The 19,720-nt window shown below is 45.2% G+C and overlaps 1 protein-coding gene across 2 annotated transcripts in view; it reads right to left on the bottom strand.

Annotated features, from left to right (window-relative positions):
• The window catches only part of fndc3ba (fibronectin type III domain containing 3Ba), a 151,318-nt gene that overhangs the window by 98,653 nt on the left and 32,945 nt on the right, over positions 1 to 19,720 (bottom strand). For both annotated transcript variants that reach the window (XM_083792680.1, XM_083792681.1), the window contains exons 2-3: positions 18,389 to 18,534; positions 14,622 to 14,697 (exon numbers count right to left, since the gene is read on the bottom strand). In XM_083792680.1, coding sequence (XP_083648806.1) covers positions 14,622 to 14,697; positions 18,389 to 18,505 — 193 coding nt within the window. In that variant the 5' untranslated portion in view covers positions 18,506 to 18,534. The remainder of the gene's footprint in view (positions 1 to 14,621; positions 14,698 to 18,388; positions 18,535 to 19,720) is intronic.

Raw genomic sequence — 19,720 nt, 5'->3', positions numbered from 1 at the left:
AACACAACACATCTAAACGCATGTACACACGCAGACACGCACACGCACACACAGTTTAATACAGTATATGTACAGTATACACTATACAGCTGTAGTTTAGACACAGAACAGATAAACACACACGTACGCACTCTGAACATCAGGAGTACTTACACTTTAGGCCACGTCCACACACTAATATTTTTTTATATTAAAGAAAAAAACTCTCTATCCACACAGGTGTTTTCGCACAGAAATAGTTTCATAGCATAGAAATAGTTTCATAGCACAGATTTCTTTTTAAATAGTTTGGATAACGCACACATCACATGGCCAAGCATGCACGTACCCTGGGCATGCACTGCTGGTGCTTACAGTAGTACAGAAAATATAGCAGAGGAAATATACAGCATGTACGTTTATTATTCAGAAATGCCTGTAAATTGTTATCCTTGTTGAATTAACCACTGGTAGTCAAGGCCGAGGTAGTTTTCTATGGGAAGTCGAGGCCGAGATAGTTTTCTTTGGGAAGAGGACACGTGATAGGGATGTACAGTAACTAATCATCGGAAGAACACATCGTGACTGATAAGAACGAATCTGGAAGTGAGTGTCTGTGTCAGTTTTCGAAAGTACGGCCCATCCGGAAAAACAAGGTCAGCTGCATTTGTTTTACAAAGTCTTAGTTCTAGGAGTTTCAAAAACGAGTGGAGTAGTGTGGATGCCATACCCTAAACGTAGCAAAAGTGTAAAACTAAAACGTATTAATGTAGCCTTAGATTGCATAGACTGACATCAATGCTAACACAGCTCACAAACAGCATACATAGCAGGGAGTGAGATACATTACAAATCTAAGACAAAACACTCTCCCGCCTAGTGGAACATACTGTTACTTGAATGCTTTACATGATAGTAAAACCTTAATAAAACCTTAAGAATTTACCTTGGCACAACTAGCAAACAAGGCACAGACATAACAAAAAAAACAGACATAACAACCTAGCACAAACTTGCACGCACGCATGCACGCTCGCACGCACCACTTTCACCATGCAAGTTCTGTCCATCATCACATATCACATTCAAGAGGGCTTATTATTTGTCAAAACTCAAAAGAAGACATTATGAATGTCCATATACCGCATATATTATCGCTGTTGCAGGACAAAGTAAGTAACAACGCCACATTTTGCTCTTCAGAGCTTTAAGCTTACGCATACTTTTTCGTTTGCTGCAGCATACTCTGCAGACTGTGCCAAGATGAACAATAACTAAAGAACTATGCATGCATACATGCTGAAAATAATATAAGAGGAGCACATGCACGCATGTACAGTATGTACCCACTCACACACACACACGTACGCCCACACACGCAAAACCCAGACGTTGATGACTCATTGTATCCATTCTCTAATCATCTCTACATAGATAGAGAGGGAGAGAGAGAAAGTGTAACAGCTGTTGGTGTGTAAACAGACCCAGAGTCTCAAATCATTTCCTGCTCGTCCGTGTCTCTCTCTCTCTCTCTCTCTCTCTCTTTCCCTGAGTTCCTCACTCTACCGTTCATTCTCTAAGACTCAACAGATTGTGAAACCTTGACCCACTAAATGAGTGGCACCGCTTAAACGCCTTTGTTTTGTCCGTGAACAAGTCCAACATGCACCCGTCTTTTCAATCACATCCCCCCAACCCCAAACACTCCACTGACTCTCTCCCTTCCTCCCCTCTTCCTTTCCTCCCCCCTCCCTCCATTTCTCCACATGTTAATGTGGGGCATTCCTGGTGGTTGAGTCACAGTCTGAACAGCACGGTGCTTGTGTCCACCGCAGAGCAGAGAAAGTAGTGTGTGTGTGTGTGTGTGTGTGCGTGCGTGTGTGTGTGCGTGCGTGTGTCTGCGTGTGTGTGTGTGTGTGTGTGATGTGTGCACGTGCGTGCATACGTGTGCATGCAAGTCTTGAGAGAAGAGAAGAGAAGAGAAGAGAAGAGAAGAGAAGAGAAGAGAAGAGAAGAGAAGAGAAGAGAAGAGAAGAGAAGAGAAGAGAAGAGAAGAGAAGAGAAGAGAAGAGAAGAGAAGAGAAGAGAAGAGAAGAGAAGAGAAGAGAAGAGAAGAGAAGAGAAGAGAAGAATGTTTGTGTGTGTGCACGCGTGCGTGTGTGTGTGTGTGTGTGTGTGTGTGTGTGTGTGTGGAGGGGGGGGGGGGGGCTTGTGAATGTCAGTGGAAAGAAAGAAAGAAAGGCAAGACTGGAAGTCCTAGATTAGCAGGGACTTTCCCCCCTCTCCCACTCTAAATTCCACTGTGTGTGTTCGTGCGTGCGTGTCTCACGGCTGTCGGCTGATCAGACAAGCAGGCCTAAGGATGCAGAGAAGGGGGATGTATCTAGGTCATAGTAACTTCTCCTTTGACCCGCCACACACATACACAGTACACACACCTTCATTTGTTACCAGCCCCCCCACCCACCGATACACACTTCCGTCCATCCAATCAAGTCAGAGCAAAGCAAAGCCCCCCATGACACGCCGTGCACACGCAGGGAACTGATACCACGTGTCCGAGACAAGAGAAGACCACAGGTAAAATAATGCACCTCCCAAAGGAAAACAAAGCAGATACAGAAAGGACATTGATACGCAGGCATCACTACAACTATCTACTATACTGTTGCAACGATTTTAGATACTATGTTGAAAATGTTTCAACTGAATGTCAGTAGAGTCACAATCGGCCTATTGGCCAAGTTTGTTCATATGAAGAATTTGACTGAAAATAATTATAGATTATAAATTGCTGACTGATACCTGTCTTAGACTAGACTTTTCAACAGGCCTGAAAATTTTATCTCCATATATGGAGATGATGACCTGTTCTGACATTACATATGTTGATCTGACCTCATTAAACCCTGTACACTCAAGACACGCTCCATATAGGGATATAGAATTCCTTCCATATGTTGATCTGACCCCCCATGCCAAAGCGCCAGCGCTCGCTCAGCAGTCTGCCGTCACCCAGGCGGATGCGTGCAGCCGTGCAAGCGCCCTCGCCCTCAGGGCGTCTTACTGGTATTATACTAGAGTGGTACCCATTGGGCACTGGCCTACTTGGAACGATGCAAGTTGGAAATGCATGACCAAACCCAGTTATTATGTCTGTGTCTCTTTTATGCCCACATATGGAGTTCTTTGTCAGGCATGCCCAAATATGAAGTCTGTCAGAACAACATTGTGATGTCAGAACAGGCCAGCTCCATATATGGATATCTAGGGGTGATCAGGTGTGATCAATTGTCCGGAATCCCGGGCAGAGGCTTTTGTGCTGATTCTGGATAACCGGCTATCCAATGGACTCAACACTGCTCTCCCTGTGGTGGTGGTGTGGAAAGTGTGTGTCAAATTTGAAGTCGGTGGGGCGAACGGTTTCTTCGAGTTCTGTGGATTACAGATGCACACACGTACAGCAACATCGTGCATTTATAGATAGATAATCTATATATAGGCTACATATAGACAGAGAGGCTATAACTAGTTATGGCAGGCAGGCAGGCAGGCAGACAGACATAGACTGAGTGAAGAGGGAGGGGGAAGGAGAGATGTTGAGAGGGAGAGGAGTGAAGGAGAGAAGGAGGAAAGGAGAGAGGGAGAGCTGGAGGAAAGGAGAAAAGGAGGGAAGGAGTTAAGGAGATAAGGAGGGAAGGAGAGGAGAAAGGGAGGAGTGCTCCAGCTGTACCCTGAGCTTCCAGGGAGCCAAGAATTCCTTCCCTGGAAAAGCACTCTCTCTCTCTCTCTCTCTGACACACTCTGGAAAATTCTGACAACACAGTCGAACCCCCCACCCCCCTCCACTGCGTGTGCACTGCACACACACACACACACACACACACACACACACATTTGCACAAAAACAGACATAGTGTTCTCCAAATCTCCAGATTTCTGACCCACTCCCCCACCCCTGTGTCGCCCCAAGTGGTCCAGTCCTGACAATGAGTCAAGCCTTCCCCCAGAGCTGGCAGACCAAACCAAGTCAGCAGCACAGGGGTTGCTAGGGTCATCTCGCAGAGGAAGTGGCCTCGCCCGGAATGCATGGCAACAGACACGACCAGACATGCAGAGTCTCAGTCTCTCTCTCTCTCTCTCCCCCTTTACCGTCTCTCATTCTATCATTTTGTTTCCAACCCCACTTTCCTCTCCCTGCCTCTTCATGCCCTACTGTGAGGGCATTGAGTTTATGTTGGGGCAACTAACCACACACACACACACCATCTACTGCTGGATATAGTGCAATCCTCTGCTCTTGTTTCTCACATGACAAAGATCTAAGTGGAAAAGAATCAGAAAAGAAGACGGGTATGTGCCAGGCACACACAAACACGCACGCACAGTGCCCAGAGGGGCCACATTCCATTATACGCCACCTGGAGAGGTAGTCCGTTCCCATGGAGACCATTTCCCCAAACCCAACAGGACATAAGTAGGGTGGAGAACACACACACACACACACACACACACACACACACACACACACAGCTCTGCAGACAGACATCTTCACTTTTTCGCTCCACACTGTCCATCCATGGAAAATAGAGAAGCATTGCTATACATGTGACTGTGTGCACATACTACCTACCATTGCACCTTTCTCTCTGTTGCTCTCTTTCTTTCTTTTCTCTATCCGTCTAAATGCCTGTCTCTCTCTCTCTTTCTTTGTGTCCACCCAGCTCTTTTGTTCCAAAGTAGAGAATGATATAAAATATACCATGCCGTCTTCAACTAGATGTAGGCTATTTATTTTGCGCAGCGGAGCTAAGCTCTTAATGCAGACGGTACATGCTATCTATGCTCTGTCAACATAGCTCAAAGACACATCTTACTCTAGTGGAGAAAATAAATGATTGCATTAATAAAAGGCCTTATTACCTCATATTGAATGCTGTCAATAGTGCTGATAGATCCCATATCACCCACCTCCAGGTTACTACAAGGCAGTGGATCCCATATCAACCACCTCCAGGTTACTACAAGGCAGTGGATCCCATATCACCCACCTCCAGGTTACTACAAGGCAGTGGATCCCATATCAACCACCTCCAGGTTACTACAAGGCAGTGGATCCCATATCACCCACCTCCAGGTTACTACAAGGCAGTGGATCCCATATCACCCACCTCCAGGTTACTACAAGGCAGTGGATCCCATATCACCCACCTCCAGGTTACTACAAGGCAGTGGATCCCATATCACCCACCTCCAGGTTACTACAAGGCAGTGGATCCCATATCACCCACCTCCAGGTTACTACAAGGCAGTGGATCCCATATCAACCACCTCCAGGTTACTACAAGGCAGTGGATCCCATATCAACCACCTCCAGGTTACTACAAGCCAGTGGATCCCATATCAACCACCTCCAGGTTACTACAAGGCAGTGGATCCCATATCACCCACCTCCAGGTTACTACAAGTAAGACGCGCAAACGCGGGAAGCGAACGCAGCTCGTAAATTGCAATAACAACAATTAGAATAAATTACGTACTTTTTTTTTCTTTTTAGTTTTTAAAGTTTTCTACTGTGTGTGTGTGTGTGTGTGTGTGTGTGTGTGTGTGTGTGTGTGTGTGTGTGTGTGTGTGTGTGTGTGTGTGTGCGCGCGCGCGTGCGTGTGTGTGTGTGTGTGTGTGTGCTACAGCTGCGCCCTCTGGTGGCGGGCGGGTGGTGTCACAGCGGGACAGACACACACAGACATGATCTGCAGGGTCTCATAGTTAGTGCTCACTGCGTTCGCGGACTGTGATCCCATATCACCCACCTCCAGGTTACTACAAGGCAGTGGATCCCATATCACCCACCTCCAGGTTACTACAAGGCAGTGGATCCCATATCAACCACCTCCAGGTTACTACAAGGCAGTGGATCCCATATCACCCACCTCCAGGTTACTACAAGGCAGTGGATCCCATATCACCCACCTCCAGGTTACTACAAGGCAGTTCTGCTAGAACCAGAATGTCAAATTAAGGCCCTTTCTGAGAAACACGTATTTGTATGCTTTCTCCCCATGGCTTGTTTAGGGCCATCTGGCTTGGTGTAAACACAGGCCGAGAGACTTTCCACCATATTTCTCTCAAACCGGCTAATTCCATTAACATCAAAGGGTCCAACAGTGGAGAAGGCAGCCCGGCAGAACGGGGATCAGAGATGGAGAACCACAGAGCAGAGAAAGGAATATAGTATTATTAATATCAGTCATCAGAGCTTACCTAATGGCCAAGTGCCAATGAGACGACGTGAGAGAGAGAGAGAGAGAGAGAGAGAGAGAGAGAGAGAGAGAGAGTATACAAAGACATAGCAGGGGAAGAGACAGTAGGCCATAGCCTACAGACAGACACAAAATGAAAGAGGGAATGGCTCACATCTGCCAATAAAAGATGAAAGAGACCTTGACATGATGCACGCTCAGCTCTGACCAGATGACACACACACACACACACACACACACACACACACACACACACACACACACACACACACACACACACACACACACACACACACAGCTGGTGCAGACCATATCACTGAGACCTATTTGAACTATTCAAAATGGCCGATATAACTGAAACTTCAATTGACTACATCCCCCATAGTGTAACTGACGGTCGCTAAATGCTGGATGATAGCCTCAATCATCATCGAATCACGCTTTAGACTCAAACACACTACAGAGGCTGCATGGGCTATAGCAGCAGAGAGTACAATCTCACGCACACACACACTTATTTTTTTACATCGGTGGTGACATCTATTTTGTGCCGCTGCTAGCCGTTCATAATGTTTGCCGTGTCAACTCGTACATACTCTTAGCATAGCAGTTAAGACGTTTGCATACAGATTCCACATGTAGCCCTGGTGGGATGGGTTGTGCCAATCCACGTGGAGCACTGGAAGTGTAGAGTAGCTTTCTTTTTTAAATGATTTAAAACTTTAGAACAAGTTTGTACAAATCCTGATTGAAATATGTGTTTTCATACCCACAGACGCTGCACACAGACACAACCACCCTTTTCTAACATCAACACAACATGGAATCTGAGGCCTAAACAGATCATACATCATTCATCACAAAATCACCGCCAAACGTAACATGACCAGTGACATTTCTTGCCATGAGTAACAGAGATGACCGTTCACATTCATTTCCACCAACAGAAGTGGTAACATTCATCACCAACCAGTGGCAGTAACAGAGGTTACCGGTGACATTGAATGAACGAATATCAATATCCTAATACATCCTGATACTGGGCAATTCAGGCAATTCCTGCAAAAAACACTTTGTTTGAAATAGACACTCATGCTTTCCAAGGTGTGATTTGGGGTCCTAAGGATGAATACAAAATTAATATCAACATCTTAAAACCAAAATGTTGAATTTTGGGTTTCGGCTGGTATTAGGTAGATTAGCCAAAGCCGTTAGCCAAACTAGCCAAAAGTTGCTACATAATTTAAAACAAAGCCTCCGATTATACGAAATAAGACATAATGATGTCAATTACGTCAAGGGTAGTGGTGGATTTTTTTATTCATTACGTCAATAGCGTCAAGGGCAATAAGAGGGTTTAAGATTTTTGGACACCAGTAACAGAGGTGAACGGTGACATTCTTCAGATTCGTGGACACCAGTAGGCTAACAGAGGTGACCGGTGACATTCTTATGATTTGTGGACACCAGTAACAGAGGTGACCGGTGACATCCTTATGATTTGTGGACACCAGTAACAGAGGTGACCGGTGACATCCTTATGATTTGTGGACACCAGTAACAGAGGTGACCGGTGACATTCTTAAGATTTGTGGACACCAGTAACAGAGGTGACCGGTGACATTAATCTTAAGATTCTTGGACACCTGCAATAACAGAAATGACCGGTGACTTTCTTATGATTTGTGGACACCAGTAACAGAGATGACCGGTGACATTCTTAAGATTTGTGGACACCAGTAACAGAGGTGACCGGTGACATTAATCTTAAGATTCTTGGACACCTGCAATAACAGAAATGACCGGTGACTTTCTTAAGATTTGTGGACACCAGTAACAGAGAGGACCGTTGACATTAATCGTAAGATTTGTGGACACCGGGGTGACTTTCTTAAGATTCGTGGACACCACTAACAGATGACCGGTGACATTAATCGTAAGATTAAGATTAGAAGACACCGGGAACAGGGGCATTTGTCTGTCTGACCACTGCTGTGGCCAAAAGGGACAGGCGGGGCTTGGACAACGTGATGTCACATCCTCCCTGGTGAGGCACAGCTTCCTGTCCGTTGCCCCTATGGCCTCATCGTCCCTCATAAAACGCAAACAAAGAGCAAACAACACGGCGAAAAACCGCCACCTCGTAAAAAAACGCACGCACGCACGCACGCACACACACACACACACATTCCAGAGCAGGGTGCTCTCACACCCTCTAGAGTCTTGTCCTTTGATGTGAGTGTGGGAAAGCTCAGGGGAATGGTCTTGGGGGAGCGGGAGGTGGTGGTGGGGGGTCGGGGGGCTACTGGCTAGGCGGAAAAAGAGAGAAATCTCCACCTCTATTTCTCCCCCCCCCCCTGCATAGGGAGAGAGACGGGGGGAATGACGACAGGGTGGTGAGTATGGAGGTATGTGTGTGTGTGTGTGTGTGTGTGTGGGGGGTATACACTGGCAACAGGGTGAGAGACATAGATGGGGGCAGAGGAAGGGAGGGAGAGAAGAGGAGGGTCATTTGGAGCAGACCTCCGGAGCACTGAGAGGTCGGTCTGTCTAAACAGGACGGACACGCATGCACCCATGCACACACACACACACACACACACACACACACACACACACACACACACACACACACACACACACACACACACACACACACGTCACACACACACACACACCACACACACACACACACACACACTAATTAGCAGACCGATAGAGAATAGGCCTTTATGTTGATTCAGAGCCATAGCCCTACCAGCCACAATGTTCACCTACATCCCAGTTCCCTTCACTGTAACTTTAATAGACATACAATGACAGAGAGAGAGAGAGAGAGAGAGAGAGAGCAAGACAGAGACTCAAAATGGACTTGTCCTGGCTACTACAGACTAATGTCAGAAGCCGCTGCTATGAACACAATATGTGAAAGCGAATATTATACGCTTTGACAACAATCATTCACACAAACACACAGGGTTTGTCCGTGTGAGATTTCTCGTCATATTCTTCCAAGGCTCACATTGCCAATGACGAGATTCTAATCATGGTGTGTTTTCAGTGGTTTACAATAGAGGGCGCTCTGTGAATGATCCCAGGATCACACCCAGAAAGCATGTGATTTCATTTTACAGCTGGTTTAAGTAGTAGCCTTGCCGAGCCATGAGGCCCATAGGGCAGGAGCCTATCTCCTGTTTCTGTAGCATGAGGCAGCTTGATGTACAAGTACACCCCCTGGACATGACGCTAGTATATCGCAGGGACTTACCCCCAATCCAACCCTTGATACTGAGTGTCAAGCAGGGAGGCATTGGGTCCCATTTTTACAGTCTTTGGTATGACCTGGCCGGGGATTGAACCCCAACCTCCCAGTCTCAGGGCGGACACTCTAACCACAAGGCCACTGACTGGTTTAAGGATAATACTAAAACATTTAAAAAAAAATCCACTTTTGATGAGGTTAACCTCATCAACCCTGGTGTCCTATTGTGAGCATGTCAATGTAGGCAAACATGTACAAAGGTTTTCCAAAATTCTGAGAGGAGGAGGGTTAACAGGGAAACAACAACAACAACAGAATTATAGTTGTTATTATTAGCCAGTCCAAGGCTGAAGAGAAGTGCTAAACATATCTAGCCAACCCACATAATAGCCTCTTTGGTGCACCAGGTTACTTTACAGGTAACGAGAGCAACACAGAAGCCATAGAAGAGAGAGGGGTGGAGTGGAGGAGAGCAGAGGAGAGCAGAGCAGAGCAGAGCAGAGGACGAAAAGAGCAATTAAGGAATATAGGGAGAGGAAGGAAGGACTGAGAGAGGAAAGAAAAGAGGAAGAAGAAGAAGAGAGAGAGAGAGAGAGAGAGAGAGAGAGAGAGAGAGAGAGAGAGAGAGGCAGGAAGGGGAGGAGAAGGGAGGGAGAAGTTCTGTATGAAAGAATTTCTCTAATGGCTGCTGTGCTGGCGTCTCTAGGCTGGTTCTGTCGTGTGTGTGTGTGTGTGTGTGTGTGTGTGTGTGTGTGTGTGTGTGTGTGTGTGTGTGTGTGTGTGTGTGTGTGTGTGTGTGTGTGTGTGTACATGTTTGCATGCATGCACCGCAGTGCAGCAGTTAAACAGAGGTTACTTTATATAAAAGCTGTATCCTGGCTGTGCCCTGAGGTCTCTGTAATCACACACACACACACACACACACACACACACACACACACACACACACACACACACACACACACACACACACACACACACACACACACACACTATAAATAAGCATACACACAAGCAAATACAAACACATGCACACACACACATGCACTCTGTCTACAGAGCACAGCTCGGTTTGCCCTCAAAACATGCTGCCACACACTCCACCTCTCATTACACCCAGTGACCTCCTCCCCAGAGATAGAGAGAGAGAGAGATTGAGAGAGAGAAAGAAATAGAGAGACTGACAGAGGCAAAGAAAACAGACAGACAGTGTTGTCTGTGTGTGGCCCCTAGCTCACATTAATAACATGTGCATTCAAACATGACCCAACATTGCAGGCCACCCACCCAATTGACTGTCAACTGTGGTGAGAAACTACGGTAGCTCCACCGGTAAACGAACCACATACACACACACACACACACACACACACACACACACACACACACACACACACACACACACACACACACACACACACACACACGCACACATGCACACACGCACTAGACTATCTGTCTAACTCAATACTGTGTGTCCGTCTTTCTGCCAATCAGCCCCAGTCTAGTTTTGAGGTCCCCATACCTCCATGCAGTCTATCAATCCATTTAATCTATCCAATCATCCGTCTGTCTGTCTATCTGTCCAGTCAGCCATCCTACTATGCATGCACCAATCCGTCCGTCCGTCCGTCCATCCGTCCAGTCAGTGATCGTACTTGTCCATCTGTCCATCTCTCTATCTAGCTGACATTGTCTGTGACTCTGAGCTTGGCCTGCGGCGATCCTTCTGATTTCAGGGCCCAAATTGAATTACATGGCGGGCGGAGGAGGGGAGGCGCAGTGTAATTAGCTACAATAACAGAGAATGGGGTTGGGGGGGTGGGGAGAGAGGGGAGCCGGTGTCTAGGGTAAGACTGTTCTCTCTCTCTCAATAGAGACCTTCACGAAAGTAAAAAACTGAGGGAATTCTACAGAGACATAGTGGGAAAGGGGAAGAAAGAAGATGAGAAAAAAAGGGGGGGATGAACAGACAGAGAGAGCCTGAGACAGACAGAGATTGAGAGACAGAGCGAAAACAATGGCCTCCTTTCACAGAGCACAGTTGGTAGCTCAGTCCCTGCCGATGTCATCAAAGTGAGACAAGCACCCCTGCACAAGAGTTGGAGGGAAAGGGGGGGATTCCCCTGTCACGTCTACAATGGTGGAAAAAGTACTCAAAAAAAGTAACATTTTGTAAGTAGAAGTAACAATACTACAATACTGCTAAATAGAAATACTCCGTTAAAGTAAAAGTCTGGAATTCAAAATGTAATTGAGTGAAAGTAGAAAAGTATTAGCATCAAAATGTAGTTAAAAGTACCAAAAGTAAAAGTAGGCTACTCATAATGCAGAATGTCCCGTTTCAAGTTTTCAAATGTATAAAAGTCTTTAGAAAATAGCCTAAATTAAGTGGTTAATGTATGTTTTGTAATAATAATAAAAATCTACAAAGTAGCTATAGTAAGTAATAAGTACAAAATGTGGATCCGAGATGTATAGTAGAGTAGAAGTATTGGACATACTCCAGTACTGTAAAAGTACCTCAAAATGTTACTTAAGCACAGTACTTGAGTAAATGTACTTAGGTACTTTCCACTGCGCGTCTACCTTTGCTCTCTCCATCAACCAACCCCACTGCAAGCCCTCTTTGGAAATCACGCAACGGTCCACGCAACCGGTTTCTAAAGGCCTATTCATACTCCAGTTTTAGGTGATAAGGAGGCCTCCAAAACGGTGGTTAGTAAAAAAAACAGACAGATGTGTTCGGGTGAGTCGCTTATCACCGTGGCGTGGCGTGACGTCATGTTGTAGTTTTCAGTGTTCACCTTATCACCTAAAACTGTTGTATGAACATTGAATAGGCCTTCAATCGCATATAATGCAGGGTGCAGCAGGACGTTGCGTTATTGAGAACGAGCGCTTCCAAACTCACACAAAAATGAACACCTGCACAGAATGTATTGACAGAAAAGTGGATTTTTATGAAACAAAACATTTGCAGATAGAAAGAGGATCATTCAAGCTTTTTATATACCTGCAATGTTGGTGAGTTTAATGTCATTTAATACAATCATATAGGAATTTTTTGTTTGGATGTATGGGCTGTCATTGTCAGTTGTTGTTTTTTGCTACTCAGTAGGCGTTCCCGCATAACTTCAGGGTACGATGATGTCACACGCATACCCTCTATAGCTTACAGCAACACCATTACTACTGCATAGCAAAACCCAGGGTGTTAATTGAGATAAATTAACGTTCATGTTATAACATAATGTGTGCCATGTCTAGTGTTGTTCAAGTTACTTTTAAAAAGTAAAGAATTATATTTATAGTTACTTATCTGAAAAAGTTATGTGTTACTTTACTTTACATTAAATTATGAAAGTAACTACTTTACTTTACTTTAAAAAATATATATAAATATAAAAAACGATTTAAAAGAAGGTTTTTTGTTCTGTCGCACAGTGAGAGAAAAGACAACTCCCTCCTAACATTATGAAATGTAGTGGAACAATAAAACATGTTCAGAAATTTTGACAGGCATCTTTATTGTAGCCTCAACTTGCCTTCAAAACAAATGGTGCTGTGCAATATGAAGAAAATAAATAATAATCAAATAAAAAATGAGTACACTCTTCTTACACCGTAAAGTTATTAGTTAACAATACTATTTTGGCAGTATTCAAGAAAATCAACTACACTCCTTTGCCAGACTGACTGACGAAAAATAATGTCAAAAACATCTTCAACATTGGCAAGCAAACAAAGCTCAGCCTCACAAAGAGAAACTATCAGTAAAATTATTTACTTCAGATCTGGCCATTTTGAACAAAAAAAAGGATGGATAAACTTAAAGTGCTTTCAGCCTCAATAAGCACATTGAGATGCTTTTCAGTAAGGCTGCTGTATGTGCAGCAATGCACAAGAGGTATTTAACAAAAAAAACACAAATGGCTTAAGCCTTACACAATATCCGCATTTGCCATTGTAGCGTGTGGTACTGGTATTATAATTTTCATTCAACCGCCGTTTTCTGTGTAGTGTCTACTGTCTAGTCTAGTGTGTATGCGTTACAAGGGTTTGTGTGTCTGTGACTGACTGTGTTTACTACAGCCAGTAAGACCCACCCTACTGTCAGACTGTCTCTGATTGGCTTACCCTGAAATCTGGCCCTACGTTAGCCAATCAATGACCTCTTCTGCGACGTGCTTTGTTCATGTTAGGGTGTGAAGCCATGTGGGCTCAGAGACTGGTATGAGAGGCAGCACAAACCAAACTGTCAACACAGAGCGCTCTCTCTGCAGTCAGCACAGAGACGCCTGTATGATAGACTCACGGAGCTGCATGGCGAGACTTTTCACTTGGATCACATAAGTTGACATAATAACGGCATAACGCGGTTAACACACGCACAGTAACTATAACGCCGTTATGGAATGGGGAAATGTAAAGCGTTAGGTTACAAATTATTGCAAATGGTAGTTTCGTTATTTAACGTAACGCGATGTAAGGGCGTTAGTTACAACACTCCAGGCGGGGAGAAAGAAAGATAATGAGAAAGATAGGACGACGGATGAGGAACACACTTTTCACCGAGACACACACACACACTCCGCTTCCACTACCCACTGTTGTTCTATCTTGCCTCTAACTCACCCATATAGATCTCACAAAATGTAGGTTTGTGTGAGAGTGGGTGACGTCAGTAGAACCCTGACTCATGGAACCAAGTTCAGCAAAGGGCTCATGGAAGAAAAATCCCAATTCTCTGATCCATGGAGACTTCAAAATGAACCCATGCCATAATTTGCAACAGCTGTCAAATGAATCCCTGTTGGTTAAATGAATGGCCCTCATACCATGAAAGCACACGTCATCAATGTAGCTCAGACAAAAAAAAGAGAAAAAAGCATAGCGTAAAAAAACTCAACACATTTCTAACAAACCTTTGAAACAGAACTTTCTCCAGGCTTGTGGATCTATGCTGCATTATACGTGTATGATAAATAGAGCACAATAACCACTATCAGGACAAGGTCTCCCCATAGCAGAACCCGCTGATGAGGTCATCAGAGAGCTCTGCGTGCAGGCTAGTAGTAGCGTCAGAAGAACGATGATGTAATAACGGTGCGACTCACCCTGGATGCACTGCAGCGAGCCGTCCTCCGCCCGAATGGTAAACGTCTCACCCGGGTTCACCTGCACCAGTATGACCTATGCACACACACACGTGTACGCACGCACGCACACACACACACACACACACACACACACACACACACACACACACACACACACACACACACACACACACACACACAATCAGACATGTCAGTGAACACAGATCAGGTGAAATAAAGTAAAAACTTTACTCTAGTGTGAGATGTTAAGTCAAGTTTCACAAGTTGCACGTTAATTCCCCCAGGTCGACCAGCCGGTCGCACAGAAAAGGGCACAGTTCACAAGAGTTGGATGAGGTTTTGGGCACGATAATAGTTAGATGAGATTTTACCCCTCACATGGGGTAGCAATCAACAACAATCTAAACACACCCAACTGGCATAAACCCAAGGCAGAACATGCACACGCACGCACGTGCACACACACACACACACACACACACACACACACACACACACACACACACACACACACACACACACACACACACACACACACACACACACACACACACACACAACACACACACACGCACACACAGTCGTACACTAGCACATATATAAACAACTGGATAGTGAGACAGTGAGTCTTCACCAATACCTTCTCTTAAGACATTATGGTACGGTGTTGCATCTGTGTGCATTTGCATGTGTCTACAAACATGCGCACAGCACGCATATACAGTATACGATCGCACATCTTACCGTCATATTCTCCGCATAAAGGTCGTTGAGTGGGTACACATGGCTGTAGACGTGAAACAGGTGACCCTCCATTACACGCGCACGCACACGCACATAGACATGTACACACGCACCACCCTCACACACACACACACGTGCTGCCTCGCTCTACAGGTGTGCAGTTGTGAAATCCTCAGAGCCTGTGGTGCACATCCTATATCGTCCACATGCTCTCCCATCTCAGCACCAACCTTCCCCTCTCCGTTACATACACACTTACACACACACACACACACACACACACACACACACACACACACACATACACGCACACACGCACACTTTCTCTCCTTCACAGACACACACATACTTCCTGCTCCTGTCTGCTGCGGCGGCTGCTGTTGCTATGGGAACCAGTGCCTAGTACAGGGCAACCCACATTTCCTAAGGACTGAGAAAACCCCTGTCACACACGTACGCACACATGCGCACACTCTGTGTGTGTATAAACGTACATAAGCCGTTTAAAATACTTGTCAAACTGTCAAAAGATGGACTTGTGATGTTTTGATAAGAGAACACTATGTACTACTGATGTACGTGACAAATGTATATTATATGGTCTCACTTGCCTGTGTATACATTTGCACAACTCAGAGCAGGATGCACTAATGCAATGTGTGCACTGTGCAAGCACAGTCATAAAAACCCCACATACATGCACTAGAGAGACATACTGTACACAGACATAAAAATACTAAAATACATTAACACAGACAGGCACGTGTACACACACAGACAAGACAACTGCATAATATATTTTTGTAAGTTTCAAGAGACCCTTCTTAGAAATGTAGCGGACTCAAAAGTACAATATTTCCATTGAAAATGTAGCAGTTTGCAAAATAGCCAAAACAAAACACCAACAATGCACAACACTCAAGTAAATGTACTTAGTTAGTGTCCACCACCACCACTGAATCTATATAATCATTGGTCTAGCACTGAAACTGCAGGCTGCTACGGTGAAACAGGCTCCCTAAGTGCTGCGTGTTACAGCCAAAGCCATCCCCTGAATGCTATGTGTCGCAGCCAAATCACTCCCACTGTGCTTCCCTTGGGGATCGCGAGGACAGGCAGCAGGCGGTAAGAGTGACACTCACACTCATACAGTCACAGTCACACACACACACACACACACACACACACACACACACACACACACACACACACACACACACACACACACACACACACACACACACACACACACACACACACACACACACACACACACACACACACTATCATCATCATCGCACTGTTATAATCCAACTCTGTGACAGCCACTACGGCACCAGCCTTGTGTCGATTAAACCACAAGGCCATTTGAATGACTTTTGATCGTTCTGCTTTAGTCTGCTAAGAACACAGGCTAGTGTCTGAAGATGATCCAGTTGGCTCAGCAGAGTCTGATGAAGATCAGTCAGTCACACACAGGCAGGGGACAGGGAAGGGGGGGGGCGCTCCCAGAGAGATTCTCAACCTCAACCCCAGGTCTGGGATCAGACCAATTAAGCCTTGCATTCAAGCTGTCTGTAAATGTGTCTTGTTTCTTTACTGACAAGGTGCTGTGTGTGTGTGTGTGTGTGTGTGTGTGTGTGTGTGTGTGTGTGTGTGTGTGTGTGTGTGTGTGTGTGTGTGTGTGTGTGTGTGTGTGTGTGTGTGTGTGTGCGTCTTTATCCAAGGCGTTTTACATAGATTGTGCATTACATTTACCCATAGACCGATGGCGGTGGAAACCATGAAAGGCACCAACCTGCACATCAGGAGCAATTAGGGGTTCAGAGTCTTGCTCAAGGACATTTCGATACTAACTCTGAACTTGGAACCTCACGGTTCCCATACAGATGTTCTAACGGCCACTCTACTGGTGGGGGAAAGTAGACCCTTCAAGCAGTTACCATTACTTGTGTAATGTGTGCCGCCGAGCTGGCATGCAAGGTCACTTCAGTGGGAGAGAGATTGCTATATATTGTCAGGGCAGAGAGGGACACGTCAGAATTCTCCAGGTCAGACAACCCTCTGGCCTGCGCTTCGCGGGGCCCCCAAATCTGTGGACTGATATGATCGAATCTGAATTCGTGATGTAACAGGTCGTATTTGCTTTCATATATGTCTTTGCTGTTCATATGTATATCACATGACCATTCAATTTGGGATAATTGTGGGCAATCAATAAATGCCAGATCTTGTGAATCCATAATTTTAAGTGTACAGCCTGTTTATTGGACTATTAGATAACCCTCTCACAGGATGGCGCATCACTACCCATGAGCCACTGTGTGCCTGCCTGCCAGCATCTCAGATTGAATGATGTGTGTGTGTACGTAGATGTGTGAGTGAGTGAGTGAGTGAGCGTGTTGGCTAACCACATTAAAAATGTCTATTGGCTCTTATACTGAATGATTCATGTGTATGTGTGTGTGTGTGTGTGTGTGTGTGTGTGTGTGTGTGTGTGTGTGTGTGTGTGTGCATGCGCTTTATACGTGCAACGGTGCAAGACAGTCACTTTAAAGAATGTCAGTGATTAAATTATGTTTGTTTGTGTGTGGGTGTGCGTGTGAGTGTGAGTGTGTGCCCTTGTGTGTGTGTTCCTCGAACAAGGACATAACAAGCCTGTTACTGTAATAAAAGGCTTGTCGTCACCTGTGGCAACGACAATTCGACCAATGGTTCACATGCAGATTGACGACAAAGCAGTGTGTGTGCATGTCTCTTTGATGTGGGTGTGTGTGTGTGTGTGTGTGTGTGTGTGTGTGTGAGTGTGTGTGTGTGTGTGTGTGTGTGTGTGTGAGATTACTGAGGAATGTTGAAATGGAAAGGTGCATGCATCTGTGAGTTCCTTCAACAAGGGTATGTGTTCACATTCACAACGGAGAGGAGACGTGTGCAGGATTAAGCATGTACTCTGCATGTGTGTGTGTGTGTGTGTGTGTGTGTGTGTGTGTCGTGCGTGCAGTGTGTGTGTGTTTGAGTACCTGCTGCGCTGCGTCACCGTTAACCATATGCGGCATGAGTGGGACCTCCCCATTCAGGTGGGGGGGCGGAGCCAGGTCCAGCGGCATCTGGTCTGTCATCATCATTGTGACGTACATTCATGGAGAAATTCACTGAACTGCCCTACCTGGAAAGAACAGAGAGAGAGAGAGGGGGGGGGGGGGGATTTAACATCATTCAAACACAACGTGTACACATTATGGTAGAGATTACGAGGAGAAACAAAATGTGAAACCGAAAGGATGATAAAAAGAGAAAGAGAAAAAAAGAAAGAAAGAGAGAGACCAGTTGGCATGTTATAACATGCACTTAAAGCATTTAGCATTGAAAAACATTTCGAGTTGGTTGGGGGATGGAGGGGGGGGGGGGGGGGGGGGTTGAGCACGAATTCAAAGCCTGTCGTCATGAAAAAACAATACAGAACTACTGCTAAAACGGAAATGATTAAGACCAGTTTGGAGAATAAATTAAAAATAGATTTCACTGAATGTTCATAGTTTGAACTTTGAACACAATAGATGAGTCAGGATAAATGCACCTGGCGTTGTCTCCGCAAATAGCACACCATTACGTTGAAACGTGCACACACACGCCCACATCAGGAATAAGAAGAGGACAAACTGTGCATGGGTCTGATGGTGTTGACAGAAAAATAAACAGATGTGCTAAAGCGGGAGGAGGTGGTTTCTTTTACTAAAATAACTGTAAAAACTAAAAAGAAAAAAAAGAAAAGAAAAAAGAAAACATCCCAGAGCCTGGCTATTCATATTTAGTGGGAAATAGCAACACTTTATCTAATTGGCATGCAACAGGGTAAGAATAGAAAAGTAGCTGACATGTGTTCATTTGGTTTTGTTTTGGCCCAGGTCTAAAGTCTAGCAGGAAAAAAAACACAGGCGCTCGCCGCTTATGCATGCGCCACACACAAACCACATAGATAAACATGTACCACCACTGCCGCAATTCCAATACACGTATGTCACCAGTATTACGTACACTACCCCTGGAGATGATATGGGAAATTATACGCACGTGTAATTGCACGCACGCGCGCACACACACACACACACACACACACGTGCAAAGATAGAGGCAGCCCTTATGCACACTGTACACACATGTGACATGCACACACCATTATACTGAACACACAATACAAAGCCCAGCCAGGCTCAGTGCCAGCCAGAGATAGATGTTTGAATGATGTAGGGTAGGTGATTAAATGGAATCCTGTCGAGTGAAATCACACTTTAAGATTTCCTGAGTAATGTCTACAACTAATGGCAATAAGCGGCACTGCTGTTAACTTGGCA

Source organism: Protomyctophum parallelum (assembly GCF_964188405.1).
Source record: "Protomyctophum parallelum genome assembly, chromosome: 20".
In the NCBI taxonomy this organism is placed as follows: Eukaryota; Metazoa; Chordata; class Actinopteri; order Myctophiformes; family Myctophidae; genus Protomyctophum; species Protomyctophum parallelum.
Note: the sequence above shows the minus strand (reverse complement) of the source record. Positions and strands in the feature narration are given on the sequence as shown.